Source organism: Pelodiscus sinensis, chromosome 2 (assembly GCF_049634645.1).
Source record: "Pelodiscus sinensis isolate JC-2024 chromosome 2, ASM4963464v1, whole genome shotgun sequence".
NCBI classification, from domain to species: Eukaryota; Metazoa; Chordata; order Testudines; family Trionychidae; genus Pelodiscus; species Pelodiscus sinensis.
The window spans coordinates 145254741-145271127 of NC_134712.1; the positions used below are offsets into that span (position 1 = coordinate 145254741).

Below are 16387 nucleotides of genomic sequence, written 5' to 3' on the forward strand. Positions count from 1 at the left end.
TTTACTTTTCCAAGAAAATTACAAAAAGACCAGCATCTGCAAATCCACCGTATAATAATCTCATGCCTTATGAGGTCAGGAACTATTTAAAAGCATTTAATTGTTAAAGGACGCGTGTGCCAGCTCATAGGCCCAATCATGTTTGAACTGAGAATTAAGATAGTCCATGTCCTTAATTCCTCTCGTTCCCTTGGTGACACACACTTCCAATGGTTAAGAACCAAAACACCCTCATTGCTTTTTACCGCTGTGGGTTTAAAGGAGCATCAGGTTTTTTCTCCTATCAAGCTGTAACATTTTATCTTATGGGGTTGCAGTTTCTATCCTTGACACTTGTTAAATCAAGCTGATTGAATTTGAATGTGTTATCTATTATGGTCAGGAACCCTCTATTTGATCCTTCAATTGACCAAAAATCACTTTTCTTGTTGCAGTCATGTTAGCCAGAAAGGTGATCTAAATTGAGGCCCTGATTGATGATCTTCTCTTTGGGTGTTTTCACAAATATTACTCAATGCTTAATTCTCAATTCAAATTTTTATCCAGAATAGCATTCAAATTTTATCTAAACCAGAACTCTACTGTTCTGGCTTTCTTAGTTGCATGTTAAAATGTCAATTTATTGTGCAGTACCAAACCCTTATGGGAATCATTCCAGTTCAACTCACGTTAAAAAAAACTCAGGAGAACTTATCTCAGTCCAGCAATTTCATAAATAGCACCAAGACAGCTTTGAAAACGCTCCAATGCCAGAAGGATTTAAAGGTTATTCTGTTAACATAGTAGCTATCACCAGAGCTTGACTCTATACTGTTCCTTTCAGTTTACATCTTCATTCAATATTGTCCTCTTAAAACTGGAGCAAAGTCAGATGTATATTTGTGGAAGGTCGACCTTCAGTCTCTTTTTGGTGTAAGGTTCTTACAATATCTACTTCGGAATTTCTAACTTCCTTCATTCAGTGAGATTGCTGATCTCCTACTGTGGCTCTCTAGAGACAGTCTTGTAAAAGAGCAAATACTTCAGCACTATACAAATACAGTACATCTCTCACAATGGGGTCCTGGTCCATGACATGGTTTCCTAAGTGCTGTGTTTCATAGATCTGGAAAAAGGGATAAACAGTGATGACATGGCAAAATTTGCAGATGATACCAAACAACTCAAGATAGTAAAGTCCAAAGCTGACTGAAAAGCTACAAAAGGGTCTCACAAAACTGTGTGACTGGACAACAAAATGGCAGACACAAATCAGTATTAACAAATGCAGAATAATGCACATAGGAAAACATCATCCCAGCTATACATATAAAATGATTGGGGTTTAATTAGCTGTTACCACTCAAGAAAGAGATCTCGGAGTCATTGTGGATAGTTCTGTGAAAAAATCCACTTAGCATGCAGAAAAAAACAAACAATGTTAGAAATCATTAAGAAAGGGATAGATAACACAGAAAATATCATATCACCTCTATATTAATCCCCATCTCCAAAAAGATGTATTGAAATTAGTAAAGGTTCCAGAAAGGACAAGAAAAATTATTAATGATATGGAATAGCTTCTGTACGAAGAAAGATTAGTAAAACTGGGACTTTTCAGTATGGAAAAGAGACAGGTAAGAGGGGATTTGATAGAGATCTACAAAATCATGATGAGTGTTGAGAAAGTAAATAAGGAAGTGTTATAACACAAGAACTGGGGGGTCATCAAATGAAATTAATAGCTAGCAGGTTTAAAACAAACAAAAGAAAGTATATCTTCACATAACACATAGCCAACCCATGGAAAAGTCTGTTACAGTCTTCAAAAAAGAACTAAATAAATAGAGGATAGGTTCAACAATGACTATTAGCCAGGCTGGGTAGGGATGGTGCTCCTAGCCTCTATTTGCTAGAAGCTGGGAATGAGAGGCACTGGGTGGATCACTTGATGATTACCTGTACTTTTCATTCCCTATGAAACACCTGGCATTGGCCACGGTCAGAAGCTGGATACTGAATTATATTGGCCTTTGGTCTGACCCAGTATGATCATTCTTATGTTCTTATATTTATTAGCCTGGAGTACACTGTGTGTGTTGCCTCAACTCATCATTTTTTGGTTCACCTTCCTTCTATGCTTCTTTGGACTCTTAGCTAGATCTCAGGGAGGAGAGGAACTGATTGAAATCATGGGTCTCTTATATTGCTGGCTAGAATACTTGTATCTGAGGGTGATATCTGCACGGCCTCTCACAATAACTTTGGTGGTTCCGGGACTTGCAAAAGGTGGGTTTGATCTAGAAGAGTGTGAATTTGCAGAAGCAATACAGATACTAACTAACCTTACCTATATAAATCTACGCTTATATACTCAGTATCTCTGTAGCCTACATATTACGTTTATTTTGTACCAATTTATAACCATAAACTTTATATTAAAAAATGTCTCAACTCCACAAGCTGTTATATAAAACAAACTATTTGAAAGGCCTTAATTTTATGTAATAAAATGTATAAAAACTTTACAGTTTTACTGCTACACTGAAAATTTTTGTTTGATATCATTTAAGAATATTGACCTGTGAATTTAAAATTGAAGATTTCAGCCTTTATTTTATAAATTACATTTCATTCTTGTACAAAAATATGCATAAATCAGTTTCTTAATGATGTCAGGACATGTGTATTCCAGATCTTGTCTTCCACTAGCAGGTATATGTGCTCTCTCTAATTGTATCCCAATAATTAATCAAATTACTCATTTTTGCCCAAACTATAACTATTGTTAGAGAAAGTATGCATGTGAGGGAAATAGGCCTTTGATACCAGCAACAGATATACTGATAATGGACAGTCTCAGCTAAAGTATTTGCCAATTCAGGTTACTCAATCATCTGTCTACTCCAAGACTTAGGTTTACATTGCGGGATTCTGAGATGGGTATCTGTCATAACTTTGCAATTCCTACCATATCATAACTTTAATAACAAGTTAGGAAATATGAAGTTCTTATAGATACTAAAATTGTGATAGGGAAAGAAAAGATAGAAATGATTACCAGATGTAGTTTTGAATTTCCTTCATTTTTTTGGTTTGTGTTGTATTGTTAGCATGCTTGCTGTACAAAGCACTAAGATTAATATTAATATCTATTTATTTAATTCAAAAGCTGGTGCCACACAAAGAAGGGTTTGAATTAGGAAAGCACTAGATTTGTCTACTGTAATTAGTGGAACATGCCATGCCTACGGGACAGAAAGTGTTAGATTGAGTACAGGCTTTTGTATTCACTGTGTTCATAGTCATTTTATTGACTGACTGACTACACTTTTTCTGTAAATTAGTTAGTTGAACTTTATATATGTGTACACTCTGTATTTCAGAAGGTGTGATGACAGCAAAGAATCAAAAGGTGAAGACCCGACAGACCAGGTGAGTATTTGATCTATCAGAAGATCATTTCAGTTAAAAATAATCCCATATTTCCTTTCTGAGTTTTTTCTTTGGCTAAAATGGATAAGAATGTTTCAGACTTGTATTATGGCATATGCAATAGCAGCAAGTTACATTAAGGCAATAACTCTTATAGGAAAACATTTTGTTTTTATATTTTGTAGTAGGGTTTACTATTTCCCCTATCTACTATATATTTGAGAGAGTTTGTGAGTGAGTCTGTCTCTCAAGAACTCCTTCTAAACAATCAGAGCTGGGACCACCAAATTTGGAATGCAGCTTCCTCATATCATAACTTATGGCAAGATCAGGGTTTAGTTGTGCCAGGACAATGGGATGTGCCTGAAATGTGATTGTTTCTTATATCAAAGGGAGGACTCTGGTTGTAGGGACAGTTATATTGTATATTGACCACAGCAGGGCAGGAAGGGTGCCAGAGATGGGAACAGGGACAGCTATATCCCCATTGGAGCAGCAGGGAGCATGGGTGGAGAAAGGGACTGCTACCTACTATATATTTGAGAGAGTGTCTGTTTCTGTCTGTCCCCCAGCTGGGGGACATGCATCCCTCACCCCAGCTGTTCTTGCTGCAGAGGCCATAAAGAGGCGCTTCTGACCTGGCACAATAGTAAAAATGCTTCACTAAACTCTAGCTACGGTGTATAGTTAAACAGAATGGTTTCATTTTAATTGCCTAAATTGGGTTTAATTGCCAATCTATGGTTTGTGAGCTGTACACTGCCCACCAGAGCATCTCATAAGGCTGGCAGCCTGTTTCAACACAATATTCCAATTACTATTTCATTGTCATTTTACATAATTTTAGTTTACACAAGAGTGTAAATAGACAATACTGTACATACAAACTATCTAAATACATATGAAAAAACTGAACTTAAAATATAAATCAGTACAGGTGATTTTAAAACTTATTAATATATGTAGAATCTGTTTGGCCCATACGAGGTTCTGTTTAGGTTTATGTAGCCCTCCTGTGTAATAAGGGTGGACATCACTGATCTAACTCATACAAACAAGAGATCCTCAGACTCTTTTTAAATCTGATTTTACAGGTTGAAGAGAAAACTGATGATGAAGATTCTGAAGAATTCACTAGCAATGAAGAGCTGCTAGGATATTTAGTAGGTGTTAAATTTGTTGTGTGCCAAGATTGGTGGAATATTATATGAAATATTTAATATAGTTAATAGTTGATTGACTATAGTTGAAAAGCAGCAAATATACTGAATGTAAAATATAAGTAGTCTGTTAATTTAAAACATTGTTTATGTATGGTGGTTACACTTTGAACAAAAATTTGAACTGGGATTCTGATAGGAAGAAAATCGAAGGGAAAATGTACTTCAGGAGTGCTGGCAGTTTCTCAGAGACCATAGGTAAAACAGTAAACTCTATCCCAAGAGCAAGGAAAGATGGGAAGAACAGTAAGAGGCCAATATGGCAGCATAAGGTGCTCTTTTAATAGCCTGAAAATTAAAAAAGAATCCTACAGAAGTGAAAACATGGATGGATTGCTAAAGAGTACAGAAGAATAGTACATGCACGTATTGACAAATCAGGAAGGTTAAGGCATAAAATGAATTACATCTAGCAAAGGTCATAAAGGGAAGTAAGAAGTAGATCCAAAAGTACATTAAGAGGAAGAGAGACGAAGGAAAGTATAAGTTCACTGCTTAACAGGGAAGGAGAACTAATAATGGACAACATCGTGAGGGCCTGAAGTGTTTAATGCCTGCTATTTTGCTTTAATCTTCACTGAAAATGTTAATCGTGACATGAGGATAAACATAATATTTACAAGAGGAAATGATCTTAAGCCAGAACAGGGAAAGAACAGGTTAAAAATATCTAGATACATTTGATGTATTCAAGTCAGCAAGGCTGTTGTATTAATTTAAATTGAATAAATGGGCCAAGAGAGTCAAAGGTGTTAATGTGATCCTGTCCCTGTTCCAGTAGTCAGCATTTGATATACAGGCAGTCCTCGGGTTACGTACAAGATAGGGACTGTATGTTTGTTCTTAAGTTGAATTTGTATGTAAGTCGGAACTGGTACATATTGTAGGGGAGCTGTTAAAGAGAAACCTAAAAACCTAAAAGTGTGTGTGTCTGAGAGAGAGTGTGATAGTGATGACACAGTGGGACCTGGCAGCCATGATGAAAGTCTCTTTGTCCTCTTTTACTCAATTTTTGACACACCAGTTTTGATTCACTGATTTTTCAGTCACATACTTTTCTTATTTCCAGGCATGATCTTAAAACAAACCCTGAGTTATTTCAGTATGGCTTTTTTCAAGGGGGGTGGGGAGGTGCATTTCGATCTGTCTATCTCACTTCTTTGCCTTTTCCTATCAAATTTATTGATAAAGATTATTGTGACCATTTTATTAATTTTTTTTATAGTTGAGCTCACAATTAAGATACATTTGTAAGCTCAATTATCATGATGAAATTAACTGGACGGTACTTACGGATCTAGCTAGAAAAATCACACAACTGTTAACAGTCATCTTTGAGAACTCATGGGGAAGTCCCACAGAAATGGACAAGAGCAAATATAGTAACTCTTTAAAAAGGGAAGAGAGGACATGGACAACCTAACTTTGATACATGGAAAGATAGTGGATTAAGATATTAAGTAATTAATATGTAAACACCTAGAGGATAATAGTGTGATAATAAATCAACATGGATTTGTCAAAAACAAATCATACCAAACTGACCTAAGTTCATTCTTGTACAGGTTTACTTCCCTAATGGATAGAGGGAAGCATTAAATGTGAGATCTTGATTTTTAATAAAGCTTTTGACACAATCCCATCTGACATGCAAACTAAGAAAGTGTTACCTACATGAAATTACTATAAGATGGGTGCACAACTAATATGCTCAGAGTAGGTACCATTAATTCCTTGTCAAGGTGGGAAGATATGTTGAGGAAGGGGTTCCTGCAGAAATCTGTCAAGACAGAGTTTGGTGCTATTCAATATTTCCATTAATCATTTGGGTAATTGAGTAGTCTGAGAGTAAATTTATAAAATATTCAGAAGACACCAAGGGCATGTCTACACAGCAGGGCTAAAGTCAAATTAAGCAATGCAACTTGAGCAACATTAATTGCATAGCTGATGTTGAAATAGCTGAATTCGGCTTTTGGCGCTGTCTGCACGGCAGGAAGTTGAAGGAAGAGCACTCTTCCTTCAACTTCTCTTACTCCTCGTGAAATGAGGGTTATAAGAGTCGGAGTAAGAAGTCCTCCAGCTTGACTTTATTTTGAAATAAAGGCTTGTAGTGTAGACACGCTTTTTGTTATTTCAGAATATTGTCAGTTATTCTGAAATAACGCTGCTGTGTAGACAAACTATAAAATGGAAGAAATTGCAAGTTCTTCACCAGACAGGATTAGAATTCAAAATTACCTAGATAAATTGGAGCATTAGTCTGAAATCAATAAGATTAATTTTGCTTAAGAAGGAAAAATTAAATGTACAACTACAAAATGGGGAACAACTGGCTAGACAGTAGTACTTCTGAAAGGAGTTTTGAGATTATAATGAGTTTGGTGATCCACTATGAGTCAGAAATGTGATGCAGGTGAAAAAAAGCAAATATAATTTGTGGTGTATTAACAAGAGTATAATAGTATGTACGATGCACTCCACTTGACTCTGGTGAGGCTTCAACTGGAGTACTGTTCCCAGTTTTGGGCACACACTTTAGGATAGATGTGAAGAGAGTCCAAAGGCAAGCACTAAAACTAGGTATATTTAAACTTAAGAAAAGTCTGAGGGAGGGTCTAATAACAGTACTTATATATGCTAAGGGTTTAGCAGATACATATGACTGCTGCTTTAAAATAGAGCCTGGCCACTTTCTGGTCCAGGACCCTTCCCCTTTCTGGGTCAGGTGAATGGAAATGGAGTGGGAAAGGAACTGATGTCAGTTGTAGTTTTCTGCTTAGCAAATCCTTTGCACAAGGGTCAGTCTTGGAATTTACCTCCTGCATAAGATTGTGCAGAAAACTTTCTCTGCCCAGTAGCAGGAAAAAATGGGAAAGTAGGCTGTTTAGTGTTTTGCTAGGAGAGAATTGATCTCAATACCTTATTGTTCTCATCCATTCTTGTATCAGGCATCTCTATAGTTTGAATTTCATGCTTTGGAATTGCTCTTGATGGCCACTAACCATTCTTTACCATGATACTCTGCTGTTTAAATAAGAAGCTCTTTTTTCATTTAAGAATTAGCCTCTTTCATTACAGAATTTCTGTTTTTCTTTGTCACCTACTAATGTTTTTCCTTGCTTTTTTGTTGATTTTAGCTTTCAGTTGCAAATTCTTTAGTCTCCAGTTTATTAGCTTCTGGGATAAAAATAAACTTATCTCCATTGTTGAGTTTTACCACTTTAGTTTGATTGAGTTCATGTACCTCTTTACATGCATTAATTAAAATATAGTATGCTTATTTTTCAGATAATCTATTTGGGAAAAATATGGACTGCATAAATTTTGTGTGAAACTCTAGTTTTTTAGTAATATACAGTGCTGTTTAGAGGAGCATATCCCATCTTACCTGCCTAGCAATCTATATTTTAATATGATTTATAATAACCTTAGTCACCACTATCACAATTTCATTAGCTCAAAATAAATCCACTAATTGTAGTCATCTGTACCAACTAGTTTCCCTTTACTAAATATTTATTTATACTAAATATACTAAATATTTATTTTGTATGCTGATTGGGGAATTTTTATGAGGGATTCTAACATTGGAATTCAAACTTCTGTTGGTCTGAAAATAGCCTGCACTTGTTTACCTTTGGGGTTTGCTTCAAGACTCTTTTATACACTTGAGTTCTTAATGAAGGGGCTGAGACTTGTATGTTTGGTGAGGGTAAATATTTTTATGTTCACTTTGTGGGGCTTTTTAGTTGGAGAATGATAAAGCTGCTGAATATGTTGATTTGTGTATAAATTTTTGCTATGTAAAAATTAGAACTCCAATAGGGACTCTTAAAGGTGTTTTTATATAAACTGAAATAGATTACTAATCACTTTACTTGTAATAGCAAATTTTAATAGCTTATTTATGCCATAGATGAAATATTAGATTGTCTCTGTCTTTAAAATATGTTTTGGTGTTTTACCTTTTTTCCAGAAAAGCTTTGAGATATTGAGTGAAGATGATGCATCATTTATCCTAAAGGTTACACAGAGTCTTACGAATGCATTGGTGAAATATCGACAACAGGTTACACCAACAAAAGTAATTTTGTATATTTTAGTATATGATTGAATCTATCTTGACTTCTGTAACCTGTCCAATAGATTTTTTTTAAGAGTACGGATAAGGTATTCATGCTTAAACAGAATGGGCATGGGTGCAACTTGCAGATTTTGGTCATCAAGATTTGTAGTCAGGATAGTATGGTAAAATGTAAAATTTTTGCTCCTGTTTTAATGCTGAATAGAGAAGTGCTTGAAGTATTCTAACAAATGTTATGAATGCTTACCTGATTTGGGGGCTATTTAAAAAAAAAAAGTATTTGAAATTTTGTGCTACATTTTCTTTATTATATCTTTTGTGAAAGTTTGAAATCCATTTTGGCTTAAAAGTACATAATTGTAAGTGATACCTCTGGTGGTGCCTAAAACAATATGAGCTGGAAAATAAAGAGTAGCGCTTAAAGCTAGAACATCATAAATCCTGCTCCTGTCTTTGCCAGGACTGGCTTTATTATTAATAATGTCCTCATACCGCTCTCTACATAGAAAAAAAAGTTTTTCTGACAGGTGACAGAATGTTCCTGCTGGGCGGCAGAATGATGTCATCAGTGTCAACTGGCTCTCAGTGAAGTAAAAGCAGCCAGGGAGAGGGGGATAGGCAAGCTTAGCGAGCAAAGGGCACAGCCCCTTTATAGTACTTTATGCACACTATTAAGGTCCAGTCCTTCAAACATTTAATGATGTGCATAACATTACTCATATGAGTAGTTCCTTTTGTGGGACTGTTTGCGTGAGTCAAGTTACATATCTTTTCCTCTTTGAAAAGTCATAGAAGTCAGAACAGATTCCAGAAGACTGGAAAAGGGCAAATATAGTGCCCATCTATAAAAAGGGAAATAAGAACAACTCAGGGAACTACAGACCAATCTGCTTAACTTCCATGCCAGGAAAGATAATGGAGTCAGTAATTAAATAATTCATCTGCAAATATCTGTATGATAATTAGGTGATAGGTAACAGCCAGCATGGATTTGTAAAGAACAAATCATGTCAAACCAATCTGATAGCTCTCTTTGATAGGATAACAAGTCTTGTGGATAATGGGGAAGCTGTAGACAGGGATACCTAGACTTTAGTGAAGCATTTCATATGGCATGACGTGACTTTATCAATAAACTAGGGAATACAACCTAGATGGGGCTACTATAAGGATAACGATTCTCAGATTAATGTTTCACAGGCATGCTTGAAGGGCATAACAAGTGGGGTTCTGCAGGGGTCAGTTTGGGGACCAGTTCTGTTCAATATCTTCATCAACAATTTAGATATTGGCATAGAGAGTACACTTATAAAGTTTGCAGATGATACCAAGCTGGGAAGAGTTGCAAGTGCTTTGGAGGATAGGGTCATTGTTCAAAATTATCTGGAGAAACTGGAGAAACTTCATCCTATTTACCTTAGGCCATTTAATACGGAGAAATGCAAAGTACTACACTTAGGAAGGAACAGTCAGTTCTTCAAGCAGTGTCCCTGTGGGTGCTCCACCTTAGGTGTCTGGGCGCCGTTGCACCTCTAGTCAGAGATTACAGGTAACAGTGCCCTTGGTAGGCTGCACACATGAAGCAGATTTCACGCACGATGTTACTACAATGCATGTGCAGCCAACCGTCCCTTCGGTTCCTTCTCTGCCACCGCTAACATCTGTCAGAACCGACAGTTGCCCTCTAAACTTTTTCAAAACTTTTCCTATTTCTTGTTTATAGTTAATGTAGTTTAGTGTATTACAGTATTGTTTTACAGTTTTTAACCGTTAAATAGTTATTGGTAGTTAGAAAAAAAATCTCTATTGTTAAAGCCATTTGCCTTGACAATATTTTTCTTCCTGGGAGGCCAGGTGCTCCAGGCTTTAAACATTGCCTGTCTTGCAGGCTGTCAATCTCCATCTCCAAAGAGCACTTGCAGTGTGTTTGGTGCCTGGGGCAAGCACACTCTAACGCCCACTGCCAGCACTACAAACAGTTAGCAGCTCTCACATGCAAAGCCAGGGAGTTGCAACTGAAACTTCTCTCCCTCAGAAACACCATGAGGTCAGCTTTAGACCTGGAACTTTCAACTCCACCTGGGCAGCCCTCTCCATTAGCCATGTCTGAGAAAGTTGCTCCTTCAAGCTCCAGCACTAGGGACCAGCCAAGGAAGAGATCCCATTCTTGAAGCGGAATTGATTCCCTTTAAAAAAAACAGGGTCAAACACCTAAGAGACCCCCTGTACCGACTTCAACTAAGGTACTGGACAGGTTGGTACTGGGACCGTCAGGCACTGACTCCCCCCGAGGGTCCAAGAACCTTAGCATGGTGAGCTCAAAAGCTCCCAAAGTCAAAATCAGTGTCACCAGCACCATCCGACTCAGCTTAAGCCTTTGTCAGTACCAAGGGCCACCAGCACCCCCAACTCAACTTTGGCGCTAAAGAAGCGGGTGTCCCATTTGGCACCCTCTACACTTATGCCCCCTCCGACTCCGAAGAGGCACAAGCATGCGGCTCCGACAATAACACAAGCACCACCATTGGCACCACAAGTAGCATCTGTGCCACCCTTGGCACTGGTGCCCTGGCACTGTAGCTTTTCACTATGGCAGAAGAGCTGAGAGAAACATCCATGCTGACAGCCCCATTATTCATCACTAATGGTATGCCCACATCTAGCAGAAGCACTCTTTCCACTCCTGCCAGCTTGGCATTGCCGTTATCTTGTGATGAAGAGGAGGAACCTCTGGTTGGTACCCACACACCAAGGCATTCGTCACCAAAACAGGCTCAGCAGCAGGCTCTTCCTCAATGTCAGACATCTCAGTGGTTTGTCCTCCCCAGTACCAATGCCAGCCAACTGGCCCTACTGAGACCCTTGGGCACCCTACAGAGTCCAGCAATCACAGGAAGTAGAAGCTCAGGCACCTCCCTCTGTTCCATCAAGGGCTATGTCTGTATCCTTCCTTGATAGATCTGCATATCAGGAGGATGAACCATGTTCAAGTGACAAGAAAACTTTTGCCTCCTCACCTCCACCAGCACATATATCAGCATCTTCCTCTGATGATACCCTGATGTCTCCTCCTCTCACAGCAGGAGACGATTTTAAATCGTTCCAAGAACTTTACAAGAGGGTGGATGTCATGGTGGATGTCTCTGTAGTGAGTATCTCTGAAACCCAGTACAAGTTAACTAGCATACTGCACCACTTCCCCATCCACTAAGCTGGCACTACCTATGGACCTGGCCTTTATGGATCCTGCCAAAGTGATCTAGTAGACACCAGCAACATTCTCACCGGTCTGTAAGAGGTCAAAATGTAAATAGCACCACAGGGTGCAGACTTTTCATTCTAACACCCATTGCCTAATTCCCTTGTGGTAGATGCAGTTAACTAGAAGGGAAAACCGAATGCTGCTAGAACCACACCTTATGATAAGGAGTGGAAACACCTTGACTTCATGGGGAGGAAGGCCTATTCCTCTTCTTCTCTTCAGCACCAGATTTCCAACTATACCACAATGCTTGCAAAATATACACACCACATTTTCGAGCAACTATCGCATTTTATTGAAAGCCTTCCAGATGAAAAAAGTGATCAATTCAGAACCAACATAAATGAAAGGGCCCTAATTTCATGCGTGGATCTACAAGTTGCTTTTGTTACCTTTGATACCGCATCCTGCTCCATTGCTACAGCTGTTGTGATGACAAGGTCCTCATGGCTCCATCTGTCCAGGTTTCCCTGTAAAATACAAGCCCTGGTAGAGGATCTTCCTTTTCAAGGCTCCAGGTTGTTAGCGAATACAACCAATGTATCCCTCCACTCAAAGACTCTTGTGCCACATTGAAGATGCTTGCCATTCATGTCCTTGCAATAAAATGTAAGCAGGGAAGATATTTTATTCACAGATATAAACCAACACTTTTTAGTCAACCACAGAGGCACTATGACAACAGAAGGAAACATCAAACCAAAAAGAGACAAACTCCTGACCATCCCCTTCTCAACTCTCAACTTCAAGGCAAACATTTTGAAGTTCAGGTTGAGCGTCTGGTAACACCCCTTCATTTAAGGCAACCACATCCCCACCAACTACAGGTTGTACCTCCCTTAACTGGGACTTCCTGGTCTGGCAACATCCGTGGTCTGGCAGGGACCACATTTGTTCCTGGACCACAGAGCCCAGGAAGAGAGTGGTTTGGCAGTGGAGCAGGAGCACTGTAAGGGGCACTGGCGACTCAGCTGGGAGCCCAGAGTATGTGTGGGGGAGAGTGGGACGGATGGCAGGTCAGGGAGTTTTGGCCCCAGCAGAGCTCCCTTGCCCCAGAAGCCTGGGAGCTTTAGCCTGGCTGTAGCTGTTGACCTCCCGCCCTAGCCAGGGAGCTCCAACCCCAGCAGTAGTCAGGGAACTCTGGCCCCAGCCCTGGCTGCATAGCTCCGGCTGTGTTCTGGCTCCAGCGGCTAGGGAACTCCAGTCCCAGCGGCAGACAGGGAGCTCTGGCTTGGGCTGTGGAGCTCCATTCCCATCCCTCTGCCCTGGCCACAGAGCTCTGACCCCAGCTGCGGAGCCAGGTAGCTGCAGAGCTCTGCCCCAATTGCATAGCTCTAGCCGTGACACACTGGCCCTGGCAGCAGCAGGGCCAGGGAAAGCTCCGGGAGGGGAGGGGGGGCTGAGGCAGCAGCAGGGGCAGGCTGGAGCCCTAGCCCAGTGGCAGCATGGCCATGAGGGGAGGGACCTTGTCAGACAAACAAATCCCATTGTTCAGGACCAGTCAGGTCATGAGGGTGCCAGATCAGCGAGGTCCAACCTGTATTCTACAGACATCTAGCACTCCTCTGCCCCCAGTGGTCCTCTGTCATAACAGACAGATGAATAGTGAACATTATAAAGGGTGGATACCGTATTCCATTTTCATCTATGCCCCTTCTCAACCTCCCTCGCCATCCCTCTTCAGGGACCCATCTCACCAGGGCATTCTCCTCCCCTGCTCCATGTGGGGCTATAGAACTAGAGATGTAAGCAGGTAGTTGACTAACCGATAAGCCTAGGCTTATTGGTTCATCTAGTTGACTACTGAGGCATCAAGGAGGGGGTAAGTGGTAGACAGGGGCTGCTGCCAGAGCAGCCTCTGGCTGTGGCCAGCCCTGGCTGCTGTGGACAGAGGCTGCTTCACAGCAGCCTCTCCTGCTTTCCATTCCCCTAGCAACCTGTGTCTGCGGGGAGCTTGGACCCCCATGGACAGGGGCTGCTGCTACCCCACGCTGCTGCCTCTATCAGAGGTAGGAGCATGGGGTGGCAGGCAGCTGATCCGAATGCAGAGCTGGTTTTAAAACTGGCTACCCTTGCGGACTGGCTCCCATCTGGCACCCTGCGCTACTGTCTCTGTTACAGAGGCAGCAGCACGGGTTGGCCGGGGGCTCCCCAGGAGTGGGGCTGGACTGCACTGGCTGCTGGCCCCACCCCTGGGACTACAGAATAGTCGACTAAACACTGAGAATTCATGCGGTTAGTTGACTGTTCTGTTACCCAATAGCTATCATCCCTATATAGAACCTGTACCTCACTGCTACAAAGCAAAGGTTTTTACTCCCACTACTTCCTCGCAGCAAAGAAGTTGGGAGGATGGAGATCGATCCTCCATCACAGGAAGCTCAATCCACCCGGAGTACTGGAAATTCCTTAGATTTGCAGTTTGCAAAGCACACTTCCAATACACAGTGCTTCCATTTAGACTCTCCATAGCTCCAAGGGTCTTTTCAAGATGCTTGCTGTGGTCTCTTCTTGTCTCTGCAGACAAGGGGTCTTGATTTTTCCATATCTCAATGACTGCTTGATAAGAGCATACACAAGTCAAAAAGCAGAAGATGCAGTTTTCCTGACCAGGTCACTATTCCAGACCCTCTGCCTACAGATAAATTTGCTCAAGTGCAAATTCCAGCCAGCTCAGACAATAGAATTTTTTGGAGCCCACTTTGATTGCGTAGAGGCTGTAGTCTCTCTGCCACAACAAAGGTTCCAGATCATACAGGACCTCGTCTCTGTGGTTTGATCCAGTTCACAGATCCCTGCAAGGATGTGCCTCCAGTTGCTAGGGCACATGGCAACAGCCACTTCAGTAGTACAGTATGCCAGACTGAACATGAGACCTATGCAGCAGTGGCTGAGAACTACATACAAACCACGTTTTCATAATATCAACAAACTAGTGTCGATCCCGGTCAAGGTTAAGCAATCCTTGGATTGGAGGATAGTCCCAAGAAACATGCACATTGGAGTACCTTTTCACAAACAACCCCCATCCATGACTATCACAATGGACCTCTCCTTGGCTGGGGAGCACATTCAGACTCTCTCAAAACTCAAGGATGGTGGTCTCCACAGGAAGCCAACCTGCACATAAATATATTAGAGGTCAGAGCGGTATTTTATGCATGCTAGCATTTTCTGCTCCTCATACACAACAAGACAGTACAAATCTTTTCGGACAATCAATCAATCAATCATCCGACAGAGAGGTGCCAGATCCTACCTCCTATTCAGGGAGCTTGTTGGACTTTGGACATGGTGCATTGCACACAGCATTCATCTGAAAGCTTCATACCTACCAGGCAAAGACAATCTCACTGGGGATGACCTCAGCAGGCATTTCAATTCTAATCACAAATGGGAAATGGATTCCAAAGTCCTCCATCAACTATTTACCCGCTGGGGCTTTCCAACAGTGGATTTGTTTGCAGCCAATGTCCACAATATTGTTTGCATGCGGGCATTGGCATGCACTCTCTCGGTGACGTGTTCATAATAACTTGGAACACACTGTTTCTCTTTGCTTTTCCCTAAGTTCCACTCCTTCATCAAGTTGTCAACAAAATAAGATTTGATGCAGCCACAGTGATCCTTATTGCTCCAGGTTGGTGCAGACAGACATGGTACATTTACCTGCTCCAGATGTCCAAGAGAATGCCATGGTGACTCCCGTTGCTCCCTCATCTCCTGATGCAAGAGGGCAACTGAGTTCATCACCCATGCCTGCAAAAACTTCACTTTGGGCATTTTTCTTCTATGGTTCTACTTAGTAGAAACAACATTCACCAATCAGGTCAAACAAATACTATCGAACAGTCGCAGACTAACAACCAGAAAATCTTACCTGCACGTGTGGCAAAGATTCTGTTTGGACAAAACAAAAATGCTTGAACCCATCAGCAGTACCACACCTACCATCTTGGAATACCTGCTAAAGGTAAAAAGTCGAGCCTCTCCTTCAGCTCCCTAAAGGTTCTCCTCACTGCCATAACAGCCTTTCACCCACCCATCAATGACAAATCTGTTTTCACCCACCCAACAACCAAGCTTTTCCTGAAGGGTATATAGAACACCTACCCGCCTACGAGAACCTCAGTTCCAGCTTGAGACTTCAATTTAGTGCTTCAGGCGCTCACTCATAAACCATTTGAGCCCATGGCAACATGGAACATGCTCCACCTTTCCATGAAGGTGACCTTCTTGGTTGCTGTCACATCTGCCAGGAGGGTGGGCAAAATTGGCGCACTGATGGCAGACCCTCTCTTTATAACATGCACAGAGTGGTTTTCTGTCCACATCCAAAGTTCCTCCCAAGGTCCCGACTTCTTTTCATTGCAATGACCCTATAAACCTACCTGTTTCCTTTCT

General features: G+C 40.9%; 1 protein-coding gene and 1 long non-coding RNA gene across 4 annotated transcripts in view; one reads left to right on the forward strand and one right to left on the reverse strand.

Moving 5' to 3' along the window:
• LOC102445275 (uncharacterized) overlaps window positions 1–16387 on the forward strand; it is a 63383-nt gene that overhangs the window by 40408 nt on the left and 6588 nt on the right. For all 3 annotated transcript variants that reach the window (XM_006113053.4, XM_014581786.3, XM_006113054.4), the window contains exons 12-14: window positions 3366–3414; window positions 4509–4577; window positions 8614–8721. In XM_006113053.4, the coding sequence (XP_006113115.1) occupies window positions 3366–3414; window positions 4509–4577; window positions 8614–8721 (226 nt within the window). The remainder of the gene's footprint in view (window positions 1–3365; window positions 3415–4508; window positions 4578–8613; window positions 8722–16387) is intronic.
• On the reverse strand, window positions 851–15497 carry LOC142827231 (uncharacterized). The gene is made up of 3 exons (XR_012901823.1): window positions 14992–15497; window positions 12376–12453; window positions 851–1105 (listed from the first exon to the last, which is right to left on the reverse strand). It is a non-coding gene; the product is annotated as an uncharacterized LOC142827231 (long non-coding RNA).